This window comes from Agelaius tricolor, unplaced genomic scaffold (genome assembly GCF_023055355.1).
Source record: "Agelaius tricolor isolate 1412-34295 unplaced genomic scaffold, bAgeTri1.0.p SCAF_7, whole genome shotgun sequence".
Lineage (NCBI taxonomy): Eukaryota > Metazoa > Chordata > Aves > Passeriformes > Icteridae > Agelaius > Agelaius tricolor.
Window position 1 is genome coordinate 27,132,031 of NW_027269267.1, and position 25,655 is coordinate 27,157,685.

Here is a 25,655-nt window from a genome sequence, read left to right on the forward strand (position 1 = left end):
CTGGTAGAGTGTGATTGCAAGCAGTCTTACCCCAGCTCCTGGAGGTGGAGGACGGATGAGATGTACCAGACAGAAGCTGTAGGAGAGGACTAGGCTAAGCAGGTGACATGAACCACAGCTCAAGACTGACTCATGCCAGCACTTCATTTTTTTTGGAATCTCAAATTCAGGACTGTGATAACACTGGTATGTTGGTTTATCTTCCCTTGCTCCAAATTGTCAGGAGAAATGAGCATTGGAAGAACTCAGCACTGCACAGAGACCATTCCAAACTAGGAAATAACCTGCACCACAGCTTTTTCGGTCTTTCCAAATTTTGTTTCAGAATTTAGCAAATGTTATTGGGCAGATTCTGTCTACGCTGAAAGCTTTTTAGCCAACTTCTCAGGAAGTCACTTTCTGCCATCACTAAAACTTAAAAGCAAACAAGAAAACTGAGCCAAACCCTAGGGGCTCACTAAATGCTGCCCCTGAGGGAGTGGGAGGGGAAAGATCAAGGGTACAGCTACTGCTTTAGGTAAATCCAGCCCTGCAGTATTATCAGCAGCCTCACATAAGGTCAGGCCTAACAGCAGATTTGAGAGCAGGAGGTAGAAGGAGTTTGTTTGCTGTCTACATTTGCTGCTTGTAGAAGCTGCTCCTTCCTTTAGCAGAGGGCAGCAGGCGGCTGGGAAAGGCCTGAGGATCATGCTAGAGATCACAGCCTGCCTGCTGGACCACAGAGCAGCTCCCAGACACTGGAACAGAACCCAGCTGATTGCTGAGGCAAGTGCAGCAGCTCTATTCAGCACTGCATGGATTCATAAATGCTAAGCAAAGCAGAACTGATATCTGCTTGCTCTCCATATGTGCAAGCATGTCAGAATTGCTCAGGAGCTGGCAAACAACTTCACATGGCATAATGTTAACCTTCCTGTTTCTCTAAAGGAAGAATACTGCCATATGGTCAAAATCCTTAAAATTAATAATATTTTTTTTCTCAAATATTTTGATGGAATATAATATGTAGATGTTTAAGTGAAAAGGTTTCATTGCCCCCAACAAAGCCCCACATATGTTACTTTAAAACCATGTACACTCATTGTGCAGTAGCAGGTGCTCCTCACCACAATAGACTAGCTACTGAAAAGTAATAGACCAAAACTTGATTAGCTGCCCTAGCCCTTTGTGCTGTTAAGTCTGAATACTGTGCTCTTACATTCACACAGGAAGTCTTGCCACAAAGCAGGATCTGGGCAATAGCTGCTCTTTCCCTTGACCACAAACATTATTTACCATTGCTGATGCATGGTTCAGTTGTCTCAAATAATTTTGTCAGTAGGCATTCTTTGAGATTCTCCCCACCCTATCAAAACAGACATGTCATCTCTCTTCAAAACAACCAGAAGACAGAAGCTTAAGTGCTACTGTTCAAAATATAGAGGGTAGCACCCATTTATTTCCTGTTTGTGGTTGAAAGCTGATACCACACCTGGAAGCGGCTTCTTTTTTACCATTTGCATTTACCCATGCTTACAGTAGGTTGTACAAAATGCACCAGTGACTAATTTTTATGCTAGAAGTGTTTAAGTTCCTACACAAAGATAAAAAATATCAGTGTTGGAGAGTGGGCATGCAATGCTCTTAATTGTTCATCAGATTACTGGAGTGAAACTGCCCTGTACAGTTGCTCCTAAAGACAGTTATATCTTGTATCTTCAAATGTATATTCTTAATTAACAATTAGCAACACAGCCATCACAGCTCAACAGGACTTGCTCCAGATATACAAAGAGCACTGATCTATATAGAACAGGAAACAAGCAGACATGGGACAATCCTTGGAAATTTTAACAAGGTGAATAAAAATAACCAAGTAACACTTCCAGCTTCCTCCACAGATCTGGGATAAACTGTATTCAGTCTTGTGTGATGGAAAAGATGAGCTAATTAAAAAATTTGTGATAAAACCTTGGCTCTGATGAACTCATGGCAAAACTCCTACCCCAGGAAGGCCAAGATTTAATTCATGAAGCCTGACACTTGGGATACAGATTCTGCATTCAACAGAAGGTGCTGACAAAAAGGAAACTTTTTTTTGGAGGACCACACCATGCCTTAGCTATGTTCTTCTAGCTAATATACAGGCAGCATTTCAGAGCCAGTAGTTATGTCGAGCAAGACAAGAGGACTTCAGGTGTACTCTCCAAACATACCCATAAATAATGTTTTCCACTAAGTATAGTACACCACGTGACACAGTCCATACTCAAGAACAGGCATGTTTAATCAACAATAGTCAAAGGCCTGCATAGACAAAATGTTAAAGTGGTGAAAGGAAGAGGAAAAGCTTTTGGTGTCTGAAGAAAGTACTTAACATCAGTTAATCTTTGGCACAAAGCTTAGAGTACAGAAGGTTAAAATGTGAGACAATTTGCTTCCTCAGTGTTGGTTATCTGCCCTTTACATGCCTTTTATTTTTATTAAGTTGATAGCCAAATAAATATCTCAGACACATCAAAGTTCTTATGAGAAGGAAGGGGAAATGAGCAATTATCAAGTTTTTGTCAGACTTTTTTTTGCCCCAACAATGACTTTACATAAGACTTTGAGCATAAATGGCTTTGGAAAAGCATTCTATCATTTAGAACTGAGAACTCAGCTGTAAGAGGACATGACTATTTCACATTTGTCAATGAAATGGAGGAAGTAACTCAAAGCACACTTGAAAAGGGGAACTTTTAAAACAAGAGTCTGCAGAGGAAAACATGTCAGAATAATCTAACTCTCTTTGCAAATGCCCCCATTTACATATACTGACAACATGGTTTGGAATATACTGGTGTATATAGATATTTATCAGAATATCTCTGGATCTTTAACCACTTCACTGATTACATGTACACAAAGAATGTTTAGGTGGCAAAGCTCAAACTTCACAAAACAAACTTGAACTATGAACTTAATGTGAAAAAATATTAAGGGGAAAACTACACAAAACCAGGAAAGGCCTTTTAAAGACTGCATGTGCACTTGGGCTTAAATTCCACTGAGAACACATGGACCACTGAGAGCATCTGTCATCTACAGCCCTAGGCAAATATCTGAATCAGTTACTGTTGGGTAAACTTCCTTCTGTGAAGAAAAGGAAAACATTCATGGATCAAAAAAGAGGTAGACACAATAGCATGGCTATTTTTTGCTTCCAGACCTCAAAAAGTATGACAATGAGAATACAGCAGGTCCTGAAAGACAAATGACTAGTAGAAAAGAAACAAGTCCCATATAAAGTGTGCAACATCACGCTCCTCCTGGCCTCAAGCAGCTTACAATGTTGTCTCTTTTGCTGCTAGCCCCTCCCCTCCAACTGAAGCTGCCTGATTGTTCATAATCTATTTCAATGCAAAAGTTAAACCATTTTCAGTAATGGCTCAATTCCTGTTCTACTTCTGACTAAAATTCTTGGGCTCGTGTACTGTCAGACACTGGGCATTTAACTCTGGGCACAGTACTGAGGAGGAGGCAGGCTCCATCAGAAGATGGGAACTTAAAATTCCTTCAGCTAAATGCACACAAGCACACCTGGTTATAACTTTCTACTTCCATAATAAGTTTCTCAGCCTGGAAAGTTAAGCCATAAATTAAACATTAATGGCTGCTGTCAACTTCCATTCTGTACTCTGTACAAGAAAGCTTCCCAATCACATTTAACATTTTACTCTATATTTAAAAAGGAAATATTCAGACATCATGTCATTTCATATTTGTATGCCAAACACAAATACAAGCTGAAGTTTCATCATTTGTTCATCACAGAGCAGCTCAAACTTAACCATCTAGAGCACATCTGCTGTTTCATCACCCAGCTCTATCTCAACAGCATCCAGGGTATCCTGGATGGTAGTCCTGACAGGACTAGAGCCACTATGCAATGTGTTACCTTCAAACTAGTGAGAGCAAAACCAGCCAGTGAAATGTGGGGGCATTGATGTAGCAACAGAGTACAAGCCTGTCAACCTCAAGGGGCAGCTACAGCCCACTGCTGACTGACACAGCACTGTGCTCTGGCAGCCACTGTTTTCCAGTGACTCAGACAAGGGGAAGTTCAGATGTACCTGATGATGCTGATTATCTCACTGGGTGGGTTTGCTAGATAAATGGTGAACCAAACCCACAAAAGGCCTTGGGTGGGTTGTAATGCCTGCTCTGCATCTGTGGGCTGAGCAGCTGCACAGTCCCACCTGTGAGACTGAACACAAGGTGCTGGTGAGATCACAGGCTCAGCAGCACTCAGCCCAGACATACAATGCCCTCATTTTTTCTTCAACATAAGCAATCATGCCAGACTCCTTTACTTGCTGTCAAGCAATAAATGGAGGTGGCATTAAAGCATCTGACAGTAATACTCATATCTGTGTAGTCTGACAATTAATGTAGTCCTGCTGTCAGTAACATCCTTATCTGCAATAAAATTTATGAAGCCATAATCTCACTCCTGAACATACAAAGCACCTTTATAAGACAGTAAGAATTGGCAATGTTGTAAAACCATAAAACTAGATTCAAAGTCTCAAGCTAAACACCTTGGAAACAATCTGTGATGAAGTTATACAACACTAACACTTACATACTGATTTTTTAAAGTATACAGGAACTCATACAAATGAGGTACCAACCATGCTGAACAAAATTTTAAATTCACTCATTAAACTTCAGATAGCTCTAAATATCAGTTTTTGCATCACAAATGTTATTATCTATAATTTCAAATCAGTCTCTCTGTTCTCAAAAATGAGGTACCATGTCCCAAAAGGGGGCCACAAGAAACACAGCATCCAATATCACTAATTTCTGAACAATCCATTGTTTTTAAGGTGGCTTTCAGTTTCTGACTGTGCAGGCTGCTCTGCTTAAAACCTGAGTATTTTTAGACTTTGCACATGGTAAAGTTAAGTCCCTCGTAGGTTTATTATTCTTACCCAGTTTCTTTCATATCATGGCCTAATGTATTAGAAATAATTAGAAACCTGGTCTCCTTTTTCTTTTTTAATTTCTCAGTCTGACTGCATAACCCCAAGCAAGTCACATTCTTTCTGACATTTACTTTTACTGTATTCAAAGTGTGGGAGTGACAATACCTTACCTCAACAGAGTGCTGTGATGCATAGCTAAATAGCCATGAAGTGATCTACAACATGGAAAATAGTTCAACAGCCCCTGGCTGACAAAAGCAGAAAATGCAGGAGTTTCCTGGCCTACAGCTCAATGTTTAATCCACTAGATTATATTGGAAAAACTGCTAGAATGACAAAACTTATAGTTGCCACATTAAGACTGCCTTTGTACTAGTATTTGCATGATTCACTGCAAATGTTAACTATTAAAAATTTCTTAAACTATTTCCTTTAAAATTGAAGGAAAACTGAGTAGCATTGTAAATATACTCATCGTTAACACAAGAATTATATTTTCCCTTACAAATCATGAAGCACTTAGGACAACTGAGATACTGCAAATGTAAAAGGTACAAACAAAAAAAAATTCATTTGGCTATCTTCACTTGCATAAGAATTTATACAAAATATTTACAAATCTGTTTCCACAATTACAGAAAACCAGGCCCTCTTGCAGTTTCAACATAAAGACCAAGGAACATTTAAATAAATGGATAAAATTAGAGCATAATGCAAATCATATTTACACTACTTGTAATAAATGCTTATCATGGAGCCCAGAAACAGCTTTTAAGAGTTGGGCTCTAGTGAGGATGCAAACAGAAGTGATAAACAGCACAATTATGAACAGAGAACATGCTTCCAGCAAATCCTGTGCTCCTCATCACTCAAAGCTAGAGCTGTCTGCACCTTACATTAGCACTGCTGCCCTAGAAAGCACCCCGGTCTAAAAAGCTTCCAGAAATTCACTCTGTATAAATATTGTAACAAAACAAACAATGCAGAAGCTTATCTAAATATTGGCTTTCTTCAACTGATAAATTACAAAGGGGAAGTTTTCATATCCTAAAGGAAATAAACAATTAATCTATTGTTCTAAAGGCACTGTCATAAGAGGCTTTGGGGTAAGAAGACAAGGACACACCAGGGTAAACAGAATAGATCTCATAGTTAAAAGCCTGTTAAAAAGCCTTTCCATCACCAGTGACACTGAAATGTGGCATTAAAGAGGATCAATATTTTACAAGAGAATGTCACAGGCTGAAGAGGCTGTCCCAAGGCTTTCTTTGTATCACAGGCACAACAGGGTATTATTTTGTCTCTCCAAACAAAAAGAATACCTAATCTTGTATGTATTTTCACATATGCTTCACCATACATGACTACACTTTATGTTGGAATGTGTGTGCATCTTAAGTGTCATTTTCCAACCTGGTATGTGCAGACTTGCACACAGACTGAAAAGCCAAGACACTGTGTCCAACCCTACCATACAGAAGTATCTAAGAGGCATTTCTCCTTGCATTTATCTGAGACTTTTGCACAGGCCAGATATTCATGTCTCCCCTAAACAAATATTGTGGTTCAAAAGTGATCTGTAATATATACTTACAGGAGGAAAAAAAAGTAACTGGCACAGTATCTTGCTATATGATTTGATTGTTTGCTTTGTTATAATGACTGTTTTCACAAGACCTAATGTCATAACAGAAAATAGAATCTGCTTCAAAAGGTGAAAAGTACAGAAAGAGGAGTCACACTGTGTAGAAAAATTTGCAAAGTACCAAACCCTAAATGTAATTTAGGGCTGATAATACAATTTTCAGCATTCCTATTATGTGGAAGAGGGCCTAGAGATCTGGCAAGGAATGTTTTTCACATTTAAGATGTACTTGCTGCCATTCCTGTGGCAACCTGCCAACATAATTATTTTATGCAGTACCTGCAGATACTATTTTCAAGATGGCTCCACTCCCTGAGGAATCAGCTGTTATTTATAGGGCCTGAAGTTATTTGATACTTGAGATAAACACACCCTCCTTGTATCAGACCTGATAGTTCCCATTGTTTTCATTATTTCTCTAGGCAGAATCCTGACCCCCAGGTGATTTATGCACACTTTTAATCCACCCTACACTTATCACCAAAACCCAAACCATACTAATGGGCAATGCTTCCTTTTTCTAGGGAAGAACATAACTGTCCCAGAGCCATGAAACCCATGAAACTGCCACGGCCTTGTTACAAATACTTTTTGCCAAGATATTTTTTAAACTGTCTCACCTGTACTTCTGAATCAGCATCAACATGCTGGAGTTGAAACCAGGTGTCTCTGTTATGATACTTCTGCAGATCTTCTTTCTGTATAGCCACCTTTCCTGAAATAAACCAGAAGCAGAGTTTAAGACATGCTGTAGCTCCACCAAGATATATTTCCATCAAAACCAAGTTGCAAAACAATGATTTAGGGCCTGTCCTATTCAAGAAAGGCTTTAGAGCAAGGGAAGATTTTCTTGGGGAATATTTCTTTACACAATACATAATGATGAGCACAATACTGATGGATCGTACAATTCTGATGAGCATCTTTTTCCATTCCATTTTGTGAATGACTTGAAAATTCCTGAAGTCCTACTCACCTAACAGAGTGAAGCACTGGACACTATGGACAAGCTTGTAAATATGCTTATAACAAAACCATCATTATTACTTCTCTGACAGGCAATTAAACTTGTGGGAAGAAAAGCTTGGAAAACATTGCAGAGATTTTTTTGTGGCTGATGTCTGTAACAATCCCAAATTAACAGTGCCCTGAATATGCTATTGCCAACAATATTTCAGGATGAGGCATTTCACTGTATAGCTTTGTAGGAGAAGGGAAACAACTAGAGATGTCAAATCACAGCATTTGGGGCCCTGTCAGCCTCTCTCTCTCTCTCACTCAAATCTTTCAGACTTGGCATTACACAAGCCAGAGCCAGCCAAGGGCTATCCCTGACTCTAGAGAAAAGCCAGGCAGGAAAACCCACACCAAAACACTGAAGAATTTTAACTCTTACATTTTTATACCCCTTTTGCCACTACCAAATTATCTGTTTTGGTAGGTACAGTACCAGCATCCAGCTCCAAGCTGTGAACTAAGAGCCTGCATGACTGCAAAGGGTCAATGCAGAAATTGCTGTCCTGCCCAATCTCTGTCAGGCAGTATGTAAAACACTCTCCGAGGAGCAGTGAAACTTTTTCCAAGCCTCCTTCTTTGTATACACAAAGCTGAGTGTGGCATGCCTGAGGAGCACGTGATGCTCAGAAAGCTGCTTTGGGTTGGGTGGCTCCCCAGGCACTGAGCAAAGCAGCATGTTTGAAGGGAAAGAATCCAGGGCAGTCAGAGACATTGACAAGGCTTGAGGAAGCTGGGGTTTGGCAATGTGGTTGGGTAGATTTCTGCTGCTAAAGTGAGTTGCTCACAAACAGTTTGCAACCACTGCTTTGTCATAAAAACACAGACTTTCTTTAACCAAATGTTGTTAGATAAAATTCACCGATCGATGTATTTTTCTGAGAAAAAGAGTACCAAGGTGACGGAAATTCATGCAGTTTGGCCAGATATCAGTAATACATTACCCCAGCAAATGTTAACAGAACACATTTACAAAGGAAAAAAAAGCAAGAACACATGATCAAAGACTACAAAAGTGGCAAACAAAAAACACTTCCCTTCAGAAATCTAGAAGTCCTAGCAGCAAGTTATTACACACCAGCATTCCCCCAGTTTGTGGCCTTTTCCTTTAGCTGGATGGCTTCACCCAGCCCTCCTGTTTGCTGGGCCATACCCCATACCATGTTGCAGCTGCATTCTTCTGTCACCTCAGGCTGTTTCTGATGACAGTTTCCAGATTTCCAGTCCCAGCTCCTAAACTACCTGCCATTCTTCCACAACTGCCCTCCATCTGACAGAGTTTCTACTCTAGTTTCTTTTTCAGAACTTCTGACCCATTATTCCTAAGTCTTGTTAATTCTGTCCTCAGCACCATCCTCTCACTGCTTGGCCTGTAGAGATTATCAGATCCACCTCCTGTCAAACATTTAACTAGAGATTAACAAGGGAAACTCTATATTGGATATGCAGAGCAAGCCACTTGAAACTTCTTAGAAATGCAATAATTAAATTAGAGAAACCTACAAAATAATATGGCAGGAAGGGTAAATAAGACATCTGCACTGTGCTGAACAGAAGACACCAAGTTATTCTGCTGAGAATCCATGGGATGATAACTGTGTTTTTTCAAAGCTTCTACTTTTATTCTCCAACCATGGTGGTTTGTGGGGAACTAGTGACTCTAAAATACTTGGAGAGGAATACATTGAAATGCATGACCTTCCACTAATTGCTTTGGACCTCATTTGAAATTGTTTACTTTCACTGCTTGCTATCCTCACTCTACCCTTTAATCTCTTGCAGAAATCCTCCACTCAACTGCAGCAGTTGCACACACTTTGCAAACACTGTCACCTGCCATCATCCCATTCACAGCCACCTCCCTGTAAGGAGTGCCCTGCAGAAAACTCAAGGATTCTTTCCCAATATCTGCATCTGCACGTGGCATAGATGGTGTGATCACTGCCCCCTCCTTCAGCAGGGAGTTCCACTGCTCTCTGCATCAAGGATGGCAGGGTAACCCAGATGGGTCTGGCCACAAAGTCAGTACATGAGCATGATTGCAGCACCAAGTGTTCACAGGCAATGGCACGTGCCTCTAGCTCTGAGGGAGTTAACATGGTGATACAACTGTTTTGATTAGGAAACTGTTTGAACAGCACTGTTTGCTCTGCACACAAGCAAGTTTTATTAATGACTGAAACTTACTGACTGGGCTGGCTATTATCCAGGGGTTTTCATTGCATACCAAATGATCCACAAAGAAGAAAAATCTACTAGGGAAAAAGAAGAGGGTGGCAGTAAAAAGAGGGCCTACAGTTTGGCCAGTCTAAATATATACAAAGACATATTACTTATAAGGCAGAATGTTTGATCTGCCCTGTTAAACAGTTCTCTGCATACACACAGAGGAGCTTCCCTCTCAATTTTTTAATAACTCTTCACCTGCACCAGCCATGTCCATATGTTCATCCAGCTCACATTCCTCCTCCTCATCACCAGACCTACATAAAACACAGTGCAGGTGCTGAGCACAGTCGTGCTTCTGCCCTGGTCTACACAGTCACTGCTCTTCCACTGGCTGACCTACATCTGACCTGGCTCAAACAACTTCCACAGCACCAGAACTAGGCTAAATCTAGGCCAATAATCACAAGCTGTTGGCACCTGTCATTTGACCTGACACTACACGATAAGAACCTGTAATTCTCCCTGCAGATAAACCCAAGAGGTCAGAAGGATTTACCACCACTCATTTAAAGGATGTTTTCCTCCTTGTGGTTCTTCAGCATGCTCTCAAACTCGAGCCCATTGTCTCACACTCTTTCTCAAGACTTGGGTGGCTTCCAGACAGCACCAAGAAACTCTAAATCTTGCACCTGAGGCACCCAGCCACTCCTGCTGTTTCCTCAGAGTGGCCCCAGGCTGCAGAGTCTGCATCTGATTAAGCTTTTAGACACTGTATGGGAAGAGGCAGGAAATAGCCAAGCTTGTTGAACAATGTAAGTTGTAATTTCAAAACTTAGTATAAGTTACACTTTTAGAAGTTAGATTCTCAGCAATAACCAGCAAAGATGAAGTAAAAATATTCTTCTCATCTGAACTAATTTCTTTCTGAAGCCTGATGCTCACCAGGGCCTCAGACTGGGGGAGGGTAGGAAAACCTCACACACTGCTGCATGTTTTCCATCCATATGGCAACGTTTTCCCTATGACCATCCCCCTCCCCACTTCAGACTGAACAGATCTTCACTGCAACATTTAAATCCTAAACTCTGTGTTCAAAACAAAGGTGCAACATGCCACAGCTGAGCTCTTCCTTCTGTGAACCTCTCTTTAGGGAAAAAACAATATACCTATTATTGAGGAGACAGCTTACAGATTAATAAAGTTACTACCTAGGCCCTGGATGGTTTTAAAGCTGCAAATTCCACTTTATAATCCCTGGTAAAAACTGATTTAAGAGCCTCCTACGTTCTCCACCCATGCACCCCCATCCTCTCAAGCAGGGCATAGTGAAACTGTTAAGGAAATCAAGCTAATCTAAAAAAACCCAAACAATGAAAATAAACATTCTGTGCAAGGAGAAGAGAATAAGAAGTAAGTTTCATGGGTCACATGTGGGTGGTGTTGGCATTTTAACACACAAAGGTCATTTCAACTGACCTGTTTTAGAGCTTCCTCACTCAAGAATCACATTAACATAGCTAGAAGACAGAAGACAGCAAGAAACCTGTAATTTGGGCACAGAAGCAGAGATTTGGAACAGAGAAGGGTAGGAACTTCTGGCTATACCGCCCGGGAAAGTGCTTGTGGAAGCACCACACCCTCAATGCCCATCCCTCACTGGTTACAAACATTTTTCCAAAACAAGTCAATGCAGCCCATTAACCTGTCCCTGAACATGCCTAGGCTTGTTAAGTCAGGGTCAACACCTCCATACAAAGACTGACAGAATTGATAATTTGGCTCAGGCATTCTCCACCCATACACAACCACCTTCTGTCTGCAGTACCTGTTGGTGACAAAGGCATTAGGCATCAGTTGAAGGATTACATCCTACCTTTTAAGAGTGATTTTCTAGTCTGCAGATGAGATATGTGAATGTTTATGACAGATGCTAGACTAGTAGAAGATTTCTTTACTGAAAAAGTAGCACAGCAGCAACAGGAAAGGAGCCTGTCATTTTAGAAGGGCACAAGGCTCTACCTGAAACATGATCCAACACATTTGGATCCAGCAGTTATTTTACAGAAGTCTAAAATCAGAGCATTTCAGGAGCTCTTGTGCCTTCTCTTTAGGTTATCTTTATCTTGGAATACCTACATAGTGAAAACAACAGAATTTTACACACTGCTGCCAGGTGAGCTGATATGATATTATATAATACTCTTCATTAACAATGACTGCAGTACAGTTAATCTACAGCAAAGAGTTAGGTCTGAGTCACACATTAAACGGCCCCAAAAGCCTAAATAACTGAGTCTTCTATCAGATCTGAACAGAGACTTTGTCTTCTTCCTATACAATGCAATAAATGAGCCTCAAAGCTACTTCAAAAGTTGCTTCAATGTTAGTATGTTAAGTACACAGACATACTGTATCACTGTTTTAATTTAACATAGCTGATAGGAAGGTGCACAAAGAAAGGAGGTTTCAATAGTTGGAAAGACTAGGGACAAATCAGAACCAATTTTAATCAACACTTTAGGCTGTGAGAGCCTAATTATCTTGGAACAAAAAGCATCACTGCTATTTCAGCCTACCTAGATGGTTATAATTATCTGCATGAAAGGTTATTTGTCTGTAAATGAAAGTACAGAAACCTTTCCTGCCTTTTTCAAGAACACCACAAATTCATTCACCTCTCCCATAACACAGTAAAAGATCAAAATAAGCAAACTCCCTATTTCAGAATTACAAAGATAAGGATGAGAATTATGGGCAACATAAGGCTTCAGAGCCTTAGAAGCAGCAGAATTGTTCCCTCCTGGCTCCTGTGCAGTGCACCATGAAGCATAAGCACTATTAGACCATCTGCTACAATGGGTAAGAATTTAGTGGCAATAATAGCAGAACACTTCCAGCACAGCATTAGTGCACCCACAGAGAGTACTGAGGTATGTGATATTCATGACCTCAATTTCATTTGTTTGGGTTTTTTAAACTAGTCCAAATATACTAAGAATATCACTTATTAAATCAATTTTTCCCCTTTGTGGGATTTATCTTGGATAATAAGGCAGAGAAAAGTAGGCTGTGGACAAAACACAGCTTCTATCCTTTAAAGTTGCAAGCTGCAGCATTGCATGAACTTCCATCAGGGTTCTTTTGCTGGTCACAATGCAAGAGATCTCACCTGGCTTCCATCTGAATTTCTGCTCTCCCTCCCTGATAAAAACAGCAAAACCCATACAAAAAAAAAGAGCCAATCCTCAACCACACCTCTGGTATCAACTCTCTGCCAGCTGCTCCCTGGGCCCTTAAAATAGCCCTACATTTGAGACAATGGCTGTAGCCTTGGTTGTAGCAGTGGGAGAGCAGTCCTGAACTGCAGCCGTGCAGTCACTGCTGTGTGGCTTCCAGCAGGCACCAAAACCCTGAGCATGCTGCCTGCACTGAACAACCACCTCATCCATCCCCTCATTCTATATACAAACAACATCAAAACTTGTCCTCACGTCAGGAGGAGGTCAGGAGGGCTGCATGAAAAGACAGTTGAGGTTCTAGCACATTCCAGCACTCAGTAATTTTGTTTATATCTGTATTTCCAGGATGAAGAAGAAAAAATACCAGCTTTTGAAAGCTCAGCTTTTTTTCTCCTGCTCTTGGGACCACCCATCAGGTTAAAAGATATTGTGAGTGCATCCTAACAACTTATTCTATGCAGAGTGTATTTACTTTAGCCTTTCTGTGTAGCTGCAGAGAACCTTTCCAGGATAATTCTAGATTATATCTTTTTGAGACTTGCCATTGTGGAAGAGTCATCTGTTTCCTTTATTTCATTAGCAGTTATATTTATATATCATACTGAGCAGATATGTTACTCCCATGTCATCCACCAGTACATTATGGAAACAGCAAACCACTACCCAAGCCATGCTCAGGCTAGAAGAAACCAAGGAACACTATTTTCTACTGAAATTTTGATCTCTGCTTCATGCTTTATTGGAGGATCTTTCCTCCACTTAACTAGCAAGAAGCACAGTTCATCAGGGATGATTTTTTTTCAAATCTTTTCTTTTAAACCAGTAAAATATTGAAATAAAAAGGTGATGCTTCAGCTACATTTGGTAACACTTACCTAATAACAGGAGATGGTTTGCTTGGATGTTTGGTAATAAATTACTCTACAAACATACCTCCTCAGCTTTGTAAGTAACCATTAATAAAGGAACAGGTAATTCAAACATTTAAGCCTCAATTCCAAGGTGTTTTCACTTTATGAGTGTCTCCAAGAGTTATGAGTTGGTTTCATCTGCTTTAGTCCATATTAGCCAAGTTTAACTACTTCTGAAGGCAAATTTGTTTTAGTGCTTTACTTTGCTTCACCTCATCCAGCATTAAGCAGGAAAAGAGTTACAACCTACCAGGATACAACAGCCACAAGAGTCTCAATTTGTCATACAGCACACCTAACAACCTGTATGTAGGTGACTTAGAGCAGCTAAGTTATTGCAAAAGTAATTAACAGAACCACATACTAGTCTTCTCCCACTGGCTTCCTACTCCTTCACTGAAAAGCTTTAACATTTCACATCTGTGCTTTATTCAGCACCATTCCATCCCCATCAGCACAGCAGCATTTTGTTCTATTCAGTTCCTGCTCAGCACAGATGTTGGCAAGTCAGTTTCATGTATCTCTCACCAAAACAATTGAAGTGCTGAGGTGAGAAAAACCAAACTGACTTAAGTAGAGGATAAATGATGGTGTACTTGTCACCTGAAGGACAGATGATATCAACCAATCTCTCACCTAAGTGTTAAGTGATTTGGTGTGGCATATTTCCTGTTTTTAATCTAATCTGTATATTAAAGTCACAGCCTGGAAGCCTGAGCTATTCATTACACACCTAGAAGTATCAGCTCAGAGCATATCACAAACATGGTTTTCCTCACTAAATCTAGCTCAGTTATTCAGGTGTGAAAAACCCAGTTTACTGTTACTGTAGACACAGCATATCTCATTCAACATCTCTAAAAGGCTGAAAAATATCAAAACAATCATTAAAGAACATTTGCCTGATATAGTAGCGCTACTATCCTAATATTCCTTTTGCTGCATCTAGCCAGAGACATCTTTTTTCTCCATTATTACTGGAGGGGCACCAATTGAGTTTTTCAAGTTAGAATGAGAAAAACACAGAGGAGATGGGGCTAACAACCAGAAGGAAATAGCTATTCTACACATTACAGACACATATTCCAGCAAATTGTCTTACTACTGTTGCTTGATCATTCAGAAACAAACAAATGTGATTTTAAAATGCATTTACCATTGCTTTCATATTTCCTACTCAAAGCATCTCAACATATTATATAAGTCAGTACATAAACTCTATCCAGTAACAGTCAATATCACTTAAACAACAACTTAAAACTAGTTTACTTTCACAGTAACTATTTGCTATATTTTATCTTAAAAAAAGAGAAAAATAATATTTCAGATCCACTGAACTCTGAATTTTCTTCATTATATTTGCATTTCAACCAGCATTCAATATTCTTCCAAGACACAATGGTTCAAAAGTTGTGTCTGTTAAGCTAACAAAATCCCAGATGACTTAGCAATTATGATTAAGAAAATGCAAATGTAATAAGCAAACATGCAGACTCAAAAGATATCTTTATCTGCACAATCCTCCCATCCTGTATGCCAAAATACTACAGCATGTTCCAAAACATATCTCCTACACATGTTCCAGTTTGAGTTTGCTTGGCTCTTCTCAGAAGTTTGTGTCAGAGGTTTCAAGGGGTTCTTGTTTTTCATATTCTCTCTCCCACATCTTCCGGTTTCGGTAGCTTGACCATTCTCATCTGTCACACACTGAGTTGCATCTCTGAAGTTACATGAATTTACCAGCACAAACTTATACTTCACATTTCAATAAATAAAAGCATCACTGAGCTCCAGTAACCCTGGTAGTCAGTACTGTAATACCAAGTCAGTATTGTAACTGGAAACACTGAACAGTGAACCAAGAGGAATTCTGCTAACCAAACATCTACAAAAAGTAGCTACTTGCTGAATTCTCACCATTTTGACCCATTTGCACTCATTCTCTGTCTCAAAATCCCCTCAAAACCAGCCAAATAACAATGCAAGAGATGTCAAACATTTCAAATCGCACATAGGTAAATTCACAAGCTCAGTAACACATGGACTTTAAATCAGTCTCTCCTGGATGGAAGACACTACTACCCCCCAACTCCCTCCTCTGAAAAAGTTCATTGCTGGATGAGCATAAGTAACTACATTTTCTTCAACAGAAGTCTCTCATGATAACAGAATGTTACAAGGGATCTTTGGAATGCAAACTAAGGGCCCCTGACTACAGAATGTGGTAGTTCAGTGGAAAAGAGCTCATTTTAGCTCTACTCTGATCACTCCTTTCAGTACAGACATCTTCCAAACCTTCCTTGCACAAGCCTCTTCAAGGAAAGTTTTAAGTCTTAAAACTGAGCTGAAGATACAGATAGAATAACTAGTGCTTTTAAATGTTACAGACTTTTACAAATTGAAGAGTTCCCTTGTGCGAAGGGATAGAATGTAAGAAAATAGTGCAGAAGGTAGTCTCACCCCTGAGGAGTTGCAGCTGTACCAATCACCAAAGATTAGGAACAGGCCTGTCCTTAACAGGCCACAGCTGTGTCCAATAAGAAGATGAGTGCTACAAAAGAGTGGGGTAGCTGGGTGAGGAGAGAGATGGAGTTTGTTGGCTGTGCTGTGAGGAGCTGCACATGAGAAATCACCGAGAAGGTACGGGAACTTTTGCAATAAGATGACAACACCCTTGTTCAAAAAAAAGCTCCACTGTTGAGCTTTGCAGCTGCTGACTCCCATAGTGAAAACAGCCACAAGAAGTTACTCCAGAGCACTGTTCTCTTCCCAGAAAAATTTCCTACTACAAGCAGAACTTAGAGAGTAGTATCAAACTGACAGTAATTCTGGATTTTTTCTTCCCTTCCTCTCCATTGCTGTTTATCACATATCTTTGAAATGCTTTTCAAAACATGTCTCAATAAGAAGTAAGGGAAACAGAAGGAGAAGGAGAGGAAAAATACTACAATACAATGTGCACTGTGTAAAACCTCAGTGTAGGCAGGAACACCAGAGTTTTGACTTCTAGTGCTACATCAACACTGACACCAAGCTCTCTGGTTTGGTTGACACACTGGAGAGAAGGAATGGCATCCAGGGGGCCTTGGACAAGCTGTAGAGGTGGGACAATGGGAGCTTCATGAAGTTTAGTGAGACCAAGTACAAGGTCCTGCACAAGGGTCAGGGCAATCAGAAGTTCAAACACAGGCTAGGTAGAGAATGGATTCAGAGCAGCCCTGAAGAGAAGGACTTGGCAGTGCTGGCAGACAAGAAACTCAACATGATCCAGCAATGTGCACCTCAAATTTCCAAGGCAACTGTATCATCCTGGGGCAGCAACAAAAGCAGTGTGACCAGCAGGTGTAGGGAGGTGATTCTGACCCTCTAGCTCTGCTCTTGTGAGACCCCAGCTGGTGTACTTTGTCCAGGTCTGGGGGCCCCCAACACAAGAAGGATGTGGACCTGCTGGAATGAGTCCAGAGGAGGGTCAGTATGTTGATCAGAGGGCTGGAGCACCTCTCCTGTGAAGACAGGCTGTTCAGCCTGGAGAAGACATGGCTCCAAGGAGATTTTCCAGCTGCCTCTCAGTGCCTGAAGTGGGCCAAGAAGGCTGGAGAGGGACTTTTTGTCGGGCATTCAGTGACAGGACAACAGAGAATGGCCTTAAATGAAGAGTAGCTTTAGAATAGACATTAAGAATGAATTCTTTTCTGTGAGGGTGGTGAGGCACTGGAATAGGTTGCCCAGAGAAGCTGTGGATGCCCCATCCCTGGAACTGTTCAATGCCAAGCTGGATGAAGCTATGAGCAATCTGGTCTAGTGGAAGGTTGTCCACTTCACCATGCTTCAACCAAGGTGTTGAAACTAAATGGCCTTTAAAGTCCCTTCCAACCTAGGTCTTTCTATGATCCTAAGACCAGTCTAGTAACACACCAGTTTGCTTACCTGTGGATTCTGCAACACTTGCAAAAGTTAACATTGCTATTTCCTGAAGAGAGTGAAAAATGAAAACCTGATCAATCATTCAAGCATGCAAACAAAAGTCTAAATTTTCTGCATGTCTTCTTCACAAACTGCTCTCAGTACCTTTAAGATTACTATAGCAGCTCCTGAATAATTCCCCTCCAACATCAGAGCTTGATTATTAAAACATGAACTTAGAAAACATGGAGAAAATAAAAATATTTTCACTTCTCTATCTGCAATTTAACCTGTCTGACATGTATTAAGTGGTTCAAGAGATTGTTTTCCCAAGAAAACGAGAAAAGCCCTGAGCAAGAAAAGTCCCTGGCCTGTTGATGGGTCACTGCAGCTGCTGAAAACTGGTGACACACAAGAGATCAGATAATTTCAACACTGAAAAACTCATCAGTTGAAAGAAGGGAGCTGTTACTTTCAAAGTACAAGGGAAACTAGACATTAGAGAGAACAAAAAGCTTTCCAAAAGCTCACTCAACAATCAGAAATAGACTGTCTCCTCCCCAGGATGCTACACACACATGAGCTCGCTTGCGGACAAAGAGAATGATGACCTACTTCCTATCTCATATGTAAAACAATAATTAAAGAAAAAGCTGCATGACAAATTACTGTAATGTAAAGATACATATAAAATATCTGCACCACCCCTCCATGGTTTAAGATAATAAATTTTATGCCATTATACAAACTGTTGCTCAACATCTGACAACTTCCTCTCTACAACCTCTGTCAAGATAGCTACAGCCATCTATTTCAAAAGAGATTAAAAACTGAAAAAAAAGTCCAAAGTGTTCAAGTGACTTAAAATAGAAACTGTTCCCCTCAATAACAACTAAGCTTTTACAAAGTTTTTATCCCCAGAGAGATAAATGGAGTGTTATGCAATTTGCTGCAGATGAAATACACAGCAAATTATATCTGGAAAAGCAGGAATCTTGTCAATCTCAAACAGGCACTGGAAGTCTTTCAAAACTATTCTGTAGGTGACAGCTTGCTCTGATACACTCCACAAAATTCTGTCATCATTGTACTTGAGGTACCTACAGCCAGTAGGATTCCTCTGCTTGTTGTTAAGGCAGCCATAGTTTAACAATACTGTGCACACCCAGTGTGGGGGCCCTGGAAAACTGCAAGAGTAAGGGCACTGCACTTAGGAAAAAAACCAAAAAGTAACCTTTGCAGTAACAAATGTGAGGTTGTCAGCATTTAAATAAGGTTCTGAAGCCTGTTTTAGTTAAACTGAAATCTGCATTCACTATCACAACACACAGTGCTTTTCTCCCCAACTTTTTAATACATAATATGTAATATTGAAGGCATTTTTGACAACTGACAAAAGAAGGACAATGCTGAGCAGCACTTACCACTATCATCATCAGTCCTATCAAGACCCCAACTCCTAAGACTGCAAATGATGTAAAAGTTAAAATCCAAGAGAAATAAGTTGTAAGGAAAGTAGTAATTTATGAACACATACCTATGATGGAATCCCTTCGAAAAACATCTCTGTCAAAAATATAAAATGACAAATGGCGAAAGGTCCGAGGAATTTCACAGTAAAAGTCTTCTCCATAGAAGGGGCTGAGTGAACAAAAAAAAAAAACCAACATACACAAACACATACACACACACAAAAAAAAGGAAAATAGATTAGTGTTGGTATCCTGGACAAGCCAGTGCGTTTATATTTCACACCCAGAACATCACACTCTGGACTGTCATGGTCCTCCTCACTACTGAATGTTCACTTTTAAGCACTGTTCCATTTTGACTCTTCCTAAATATCTTAAATGCTCACAGAACAAGATTTTTTAATGAGCAAAAAAGAACAAATACTTCTTTCTATCTGGAAAACAGGTGTCCCTTTACAAAGGAGGCAGAGACCACATTATTTGTTAACATACAGTGCCTTGAAGGGCAGGGAGAGGCCCCTGCTGCCAAAGAATGCTTACAGTATATCATTAGGATAGACATCACAAAAGCATACTGAACAGGATGGGAAAAACACAGTATGGTTCATGGCTTTTTTTTTAAAGCATTTAGTATACTTAAGATAAAATGCCTACAGCCATTGCATCTTTTCTCATCCCCTGCAAAGTTTTTATTTAAAGTCAGACTCAGCCAACTGATGGTAACTACGCCTTGGAGCTGGCACCATGCTTGTTACCTCTGAGCACTGAGTATCTATTTTTGCATAGTGGAATTGTATAGTTTTGGTTTTGTTTGTTTGGTTTTTTTTACAGTAAGACCTTTTTTTTAAAACGTTTTAAAAAAATAAGAAAGTACTATCTCAGCATGAAAAGCTCTTTAGGGACCTAAAGGGCTTTCTTTGGATCCTACCAATTTAAATGGGGGAAAAAATTCTCAGACACCTGACAGCAACGCTTTCATTTTCTTTCTATCAAATTACATGGTTAAGGATTTACTCCTAGGAGCTATAAGCATATATAAACATTATTTATTCATTGACAGGTCTACCATTTTACACAGACCTTTCATTCCAAGTCACTCACGCTTCAGTAGATCTAAATGAGTGGATGCAATTCAAGTCACGTGGACAAATACAGCAAGCACTGCAGATGTAGACTTAAAAATATATCTAATTCCAACAGGCCAAAAGCCAGCAAGTTTTTTCTTCCCCTCTTAAACACAGACCTCCTTATTGCCTTGGTTGAGCTCAAAAATGAGACACAATTGTGCTGTAGTTTAAATCACTATTAAATTTTTTATGTTAGAAAATTAGATACACAAAAGTTATTAACAATTCCTTGAATAAACTTTTAAATTTTTCAGAATTTTGTCAGGAAAGGTCATTTCCCTGGCTTCTTTCAGGGATGTTTTACACCACCATATGTTTTTGCTTGTATTTCTGCCTATGGGAAAAATACACTCCCTCAGAATCACCACATTCCCTCAAAAGCTAGTTGACAAGTCTCCCTTAAAACATAATAGCACTGCAAATTAGCTCATCAGTCTGTCTTTGAAGGGAAAATGGAAAAGGGAAAACCATAATTTCATGAAATCCAGAGACATCACTCTGGATTCACCAAGAACATTATTTAAGTTGTTACTCCACTACCCACACAAAGAACACATGTTGGATGAACAACAAAGCCCAAGGCATACCCAGAGGTTAAACTTCCACCACTGAAATGGTTTCCCATTCCTTGAAAAAAAATGCATCAACATGACAAGAACCAATGTGAGGCCCACTCAGCCATGCCTACTGTGAAGGCAGGGGAGGAAAACCTGACAGCTGGAAATGGATGGTTTGACTCCTTGTCCCAAATGCCCCTTCCAATTCAGCACTCCTTGTTACATCCCCTCTACCCATTCTGCTTTGATAAGTTTCATTTGGAAGCAAGAATTTCACAGCCACCACTTCAGGCCCAAAATACCTTAATTCTTTGTTAAAAGCAGCTTCTACCAAACTGGGAGCTGCAGGACTGTCCCAGCAGCCATGCTTGTGCTGGCAGCCCCAAGGGCCTCACTTTGTGCACATCACTTGGTGCATGTTTTCACACACAGGCTTAACCCTGGGGGGCCAAACAAATGCATTAATGTTGCCCAAATACCTAGTGCATTATACATGCAAAACACTTCCATCATTCTGAGCTTTAATACTCTATTCAGCCATAAAATTGTCCTTTCTGCTGGAAGAACATGACAGATGAATTTATTTCACTCATGACCTTAGAATGAAACAATACTTAATGAACTGTGGATTATATATCCAATCCTCTATCAATGATGTAAGGGAAGCTTCAGTGTACTGCAAATTTAAATGCAATATAAATACAAGTGACTTATACTGAGCATAATTTAATGATTCTGGGGGGAAGAGACATCAACTGGAACCTTTGGCAAGTCCCTCCCATTAATGTTTGCCATGGGTGTTGAACAGAGGCAGAAGTCAACTAAGATCACAACACAGCAAAACAAACAAGAGCCAGAAAAGCAGCGTGGACAACAGGAGGTACCTAGCCCAATGCACAAAATCAGAAAGAGACTAATTAACAGAAGAAATGCTGTGACTTAGCTGACTTAGCCATGCAGGGACCATATCAGGTCACTACTGCTGGCACAAGGTTTATTAGTCTGAGCAGTGCAGTCTGAGCCACCATCAACAGAAGAGATGCTTTGTTCTGCTCTTGGCTTCTCCCCTCTGAGATCTTGAGCCCCTTGCAGATTCACAACCTCTCATCACTCAGGTAACACCCCTGAGGTGCACTGGTTCTTAATTAATTTAAGCAAGCAGATTTCCAACACAAGCATACTCACTCTGCACTGGGTAATTAGCCAGCAAAGTTTTAATTGTAAGAACACACATCAAGATAAATCCAGTATGTTCCCGCCCAATCTTGTGCAGCTCTGCAGAAACAGTAACTTCTTTCTGAAGGAATCAAATGCAACCACAAAAATACTTCTAGCTTCCACTGAAATGTGTGCTTTTTCCCCATGTATCTCTTCAGAACAGTACTTGCTTTGTCTCCCACCAAGACCTGAAGAGCAAGAGGTCGCAGCAGTCAAATCCCATAATTTATTTCCCAAGCTAACTTATCTTGAGCGAGAACCCCAGGGCTCCAGAACAGTTTTTCCAAAAGAACAGCTAAATCCTTCCCCCAGTGTCTCCTCTCTCTGAAAAGCCAGAATTTGTCAGATGGGGATTCAGTCAGTACTTTTATTTTGACAGAGCAATTAATAAAAAGCAGCAGCATCTGCTGACCCAGCCCTCAGGAGTCTGACAACATCCTCCAAAACAAATACTGGAACTAGCCTGGCCAAAAACTCAGAAATCTTTCAAGAACCAAGTGAGTTCAGATTCAACTTACAGGTTTTGAGTTGAACTTTCCTTGTAGATGAATCAGCCCTACACTCAAGAGATATTTTAGTCACTCAAAGTGGAGGAGTGACAATGAGGGCCTCCTCCCCAAGCCTGGCAGCACAGACTGCACATGAATATGATCACAAGGGAAGGGCATGGCCAACACCAATGCTGTCATTATTTCAGTTTCTTCTGGACTTCAAACAAGTGATGGGATGGAACTGCTGAGAACAGGAACTTGCAAGGCCAGAAACAGTGGATCTCCCCTGAAAATGCAATTCATCTCCTTCCAAGCTGAACATAATTGCATTTTCAAACCCAGCTTCTTCAGTAAGGACTACTAAGCTCAGAACAGCTCTGCTAATTTTGTTTTAGTTTTGCCATCGAAGTAACAAGAAGAGTATCACTGCAGGTATCAGCCAGGCTTTAGTTATGAAACAGAGCTTGTTCTTAAGTCACTGTCTCTTATTTTCCTGATGTGGTTAGAAATGGAGAAAGATCTGTACCAATTTTTAAATCCTTGCTCCAAGCTTTCAGACACACAAGGGCCTGATTAGCCTTCTATTCCACACGCTCTCCTTTACACCCCTTTCTCATTTCTCTTTCAGTACATGCACATATCTTAATATGTCCTTGTTCCTTGGGAAGCACAGGGCTCTCTTACTGCACAGCTTTTGTACAGCCTCTATCACCAACACACACACACTGAACAATCTCTCCTCTGGACACTTTCCCTAGTATGCTTCCACAGCTCTCCCCACAGAAGAGACATACACAAAAAAATGAAGTCAGACAGATGCATAAACAGTGCAACCTATCTGAACCTTCAGGCATACTCACTCTCCCCTCAACAAAAACTTGCTTGTTTTGAATGCTCACAGCATGGAGCAAGGTATATTTTCTTGGAATACCAAGAAAACAAAACTAAAAGAGATCCCTCTAGGTATTGTTTCACTCACTTACAGCTTTCCAGCCCTCCCCATTTCAAGGTATCTATTTTTGAATGTCTTCTAATGCATGTTTTGGCAGTGGATATTTTCAGGAGGAGACAGGGAAGGAGAAGAGAAACAGAAATTACTGCGCAGATCAAGTGGAATGAAAGCAAATAATGAAGAGAATCCTTACTTCAAACACAATAAACCCTCTAGAAAGGGTTCAAAAATTGTTCACATTTACAAATTTTACTAAATTCCAGAAGCATACTTGCAATTTTATTTCATAGCTTCATATATCTACTGATATAATCACAATATTAATGGAGAGGAAGAGATTTCATGAAATAAATGTTAGTGTAAAAACATTTCTTTAGTTTCAGGCTGTGTTACAAAACCTCATGCTTGTTTTTCAATACTTAGGATTCGCTAAAGCAGTTTTGTTTTTGTGCTGGCACCAGTACTTCAGTGGATGAAGTGAAAGAGTTGCATGATGAATAATAATGAAACCCCTCAAGCCAGAATTCTTTGTGTATGGATTTTTTTTAAACTGCTTTTGTGATTAAAAGTAAGGACTATTAACATGCCACAGACAACTCCACATCCTCTGACTATTTTAAAAGGTTTAGAAATACTGAATTCATCCTGCTACATGAACTGAACACCAGAGTTCACATCACCATGTGAGCAGGAAGCAAAATCAGTCTGTACAAAGGAGCACACTTGTTTGTTTCTACTACTAAGCTTTTTCTACTACTTGGTTAATACTTTTTATGCTATGCTTTGCAGCATATGTAAGGGAGTGGGGTAGAAGAGAAGAGGTTTATTCAAAGCAGATACAGCAAGCCAAATAAAATCTGAATACACTTCAGTCTCCTACTAGACACAAAACTAGGAGACAACAGGCAAGTAAGACATAGTCTGTAAAAGCCAAAGTTGGCAGATGCCACAGTAGCTTTCTGACACAATTTATAAAAAATTACTAATATTACATTTGAAGCACAGATTTGACAGAGGACATGCAACAGGCAGTATATGGCACAGGAGGCAACCTCTAAATCCAAACATATCACTTCTGCCCACTGTTGAGAGTGCTGGCTGCAGTCTACCAGACACCCACTGAGCCTAAGTGAATTTTTTCTGATGTCACTGCGCAGAGACACTCGGATGAACAGTGCTTTGTTACACCCATAACCAGCCCTACTACAGAGAGGAAAAAAATAAAGCAGTGTGCATTTTCTCAATCCTGTGCTCAGAAGAGACAGACAGACACATGAGCTATAGTTATCAACCTCACTTGACAGTTGCTGGTTTGGCTCAATGAGGCTTACAAGGATTATGATAAACTGAAGCAGCAGCCATTTGGCCCCTGGTCACCTCCCAAAATATTCTGTAAGATGACACACACAAACAGCAGAAGTCACATTATAGCTGCATTTACTTTTTTTTTTTTTTTTAATCACTCAAAGCAGCCTACAACACCAACAATTGTTACTCACATGGGTGGCTTTTCATATAGATAAACACTTTCATTCATAAACCCTGCCTTGGGTCTCAAGGTTCACTTCATTCTCCTTCTTCCATTAAATCTTGCTTCCCTTACTGGCACTCTTCCCAGCTATATTACTTCCCTGCACAGCCATGCAGTCCTTGGCTTCAGTAATATCCCTGACCAGGCTGAAGCCGTACCCCTACCAATCTTAACCCTTTCCCTTAGAGGCTCGGGGTGTTCCAGAACTGAAGTTTATTGTCATCAGGAATTCAAGGCAGGTTAGGTGCTGTCACATGCAGAAGACAGCAGGGAACCTGCAGGAGTGAGGCTGCAGAACACACTACAACATCCACCTCAAGGCCTCTCTGCTTAAGGCATCTGGGCTGGGGAAAGCTGTTATTTCAAGGAGGTGAGCTGGCAATGTAAGAATGTAGAAACAGCTAATGGAGCTAGCTCAGATACAACAGCTAATTTTGGCAACATTCCAACTAAGGGAAACAACTTTGTGTTTAA

At 40.3% G+C, this 25,655-nt stretch overlaps 1 protein-coding gene across 1 annotated transcript in view; it reads right to left on the reverse strand.

The window, feature by feature from the left end:
- Positions 1-25,655, reverse strand: part of RASA3 (RAS p21 protein activator 3) — a 130,453-nt gene that overhangs the window by 61,791 nt on the left and 43,007 nt on the right. Inside the window, exons 3-4 of the mRNA XM_071430715.1 lie at positions 19,371-19,474; positions 7,218-7,312 (exon numbers count right to left, since the gene is read on the reverse strand). Coding sequence (XP_071286816.1) covers positions 7,218-7,312; positions 19,371-19,474 — 199 coding nt within the window. The remainder of the gene's footprint in view (positions 1-7,217; positions 7,313-19,370; positions 19,475-25,655) is intronic.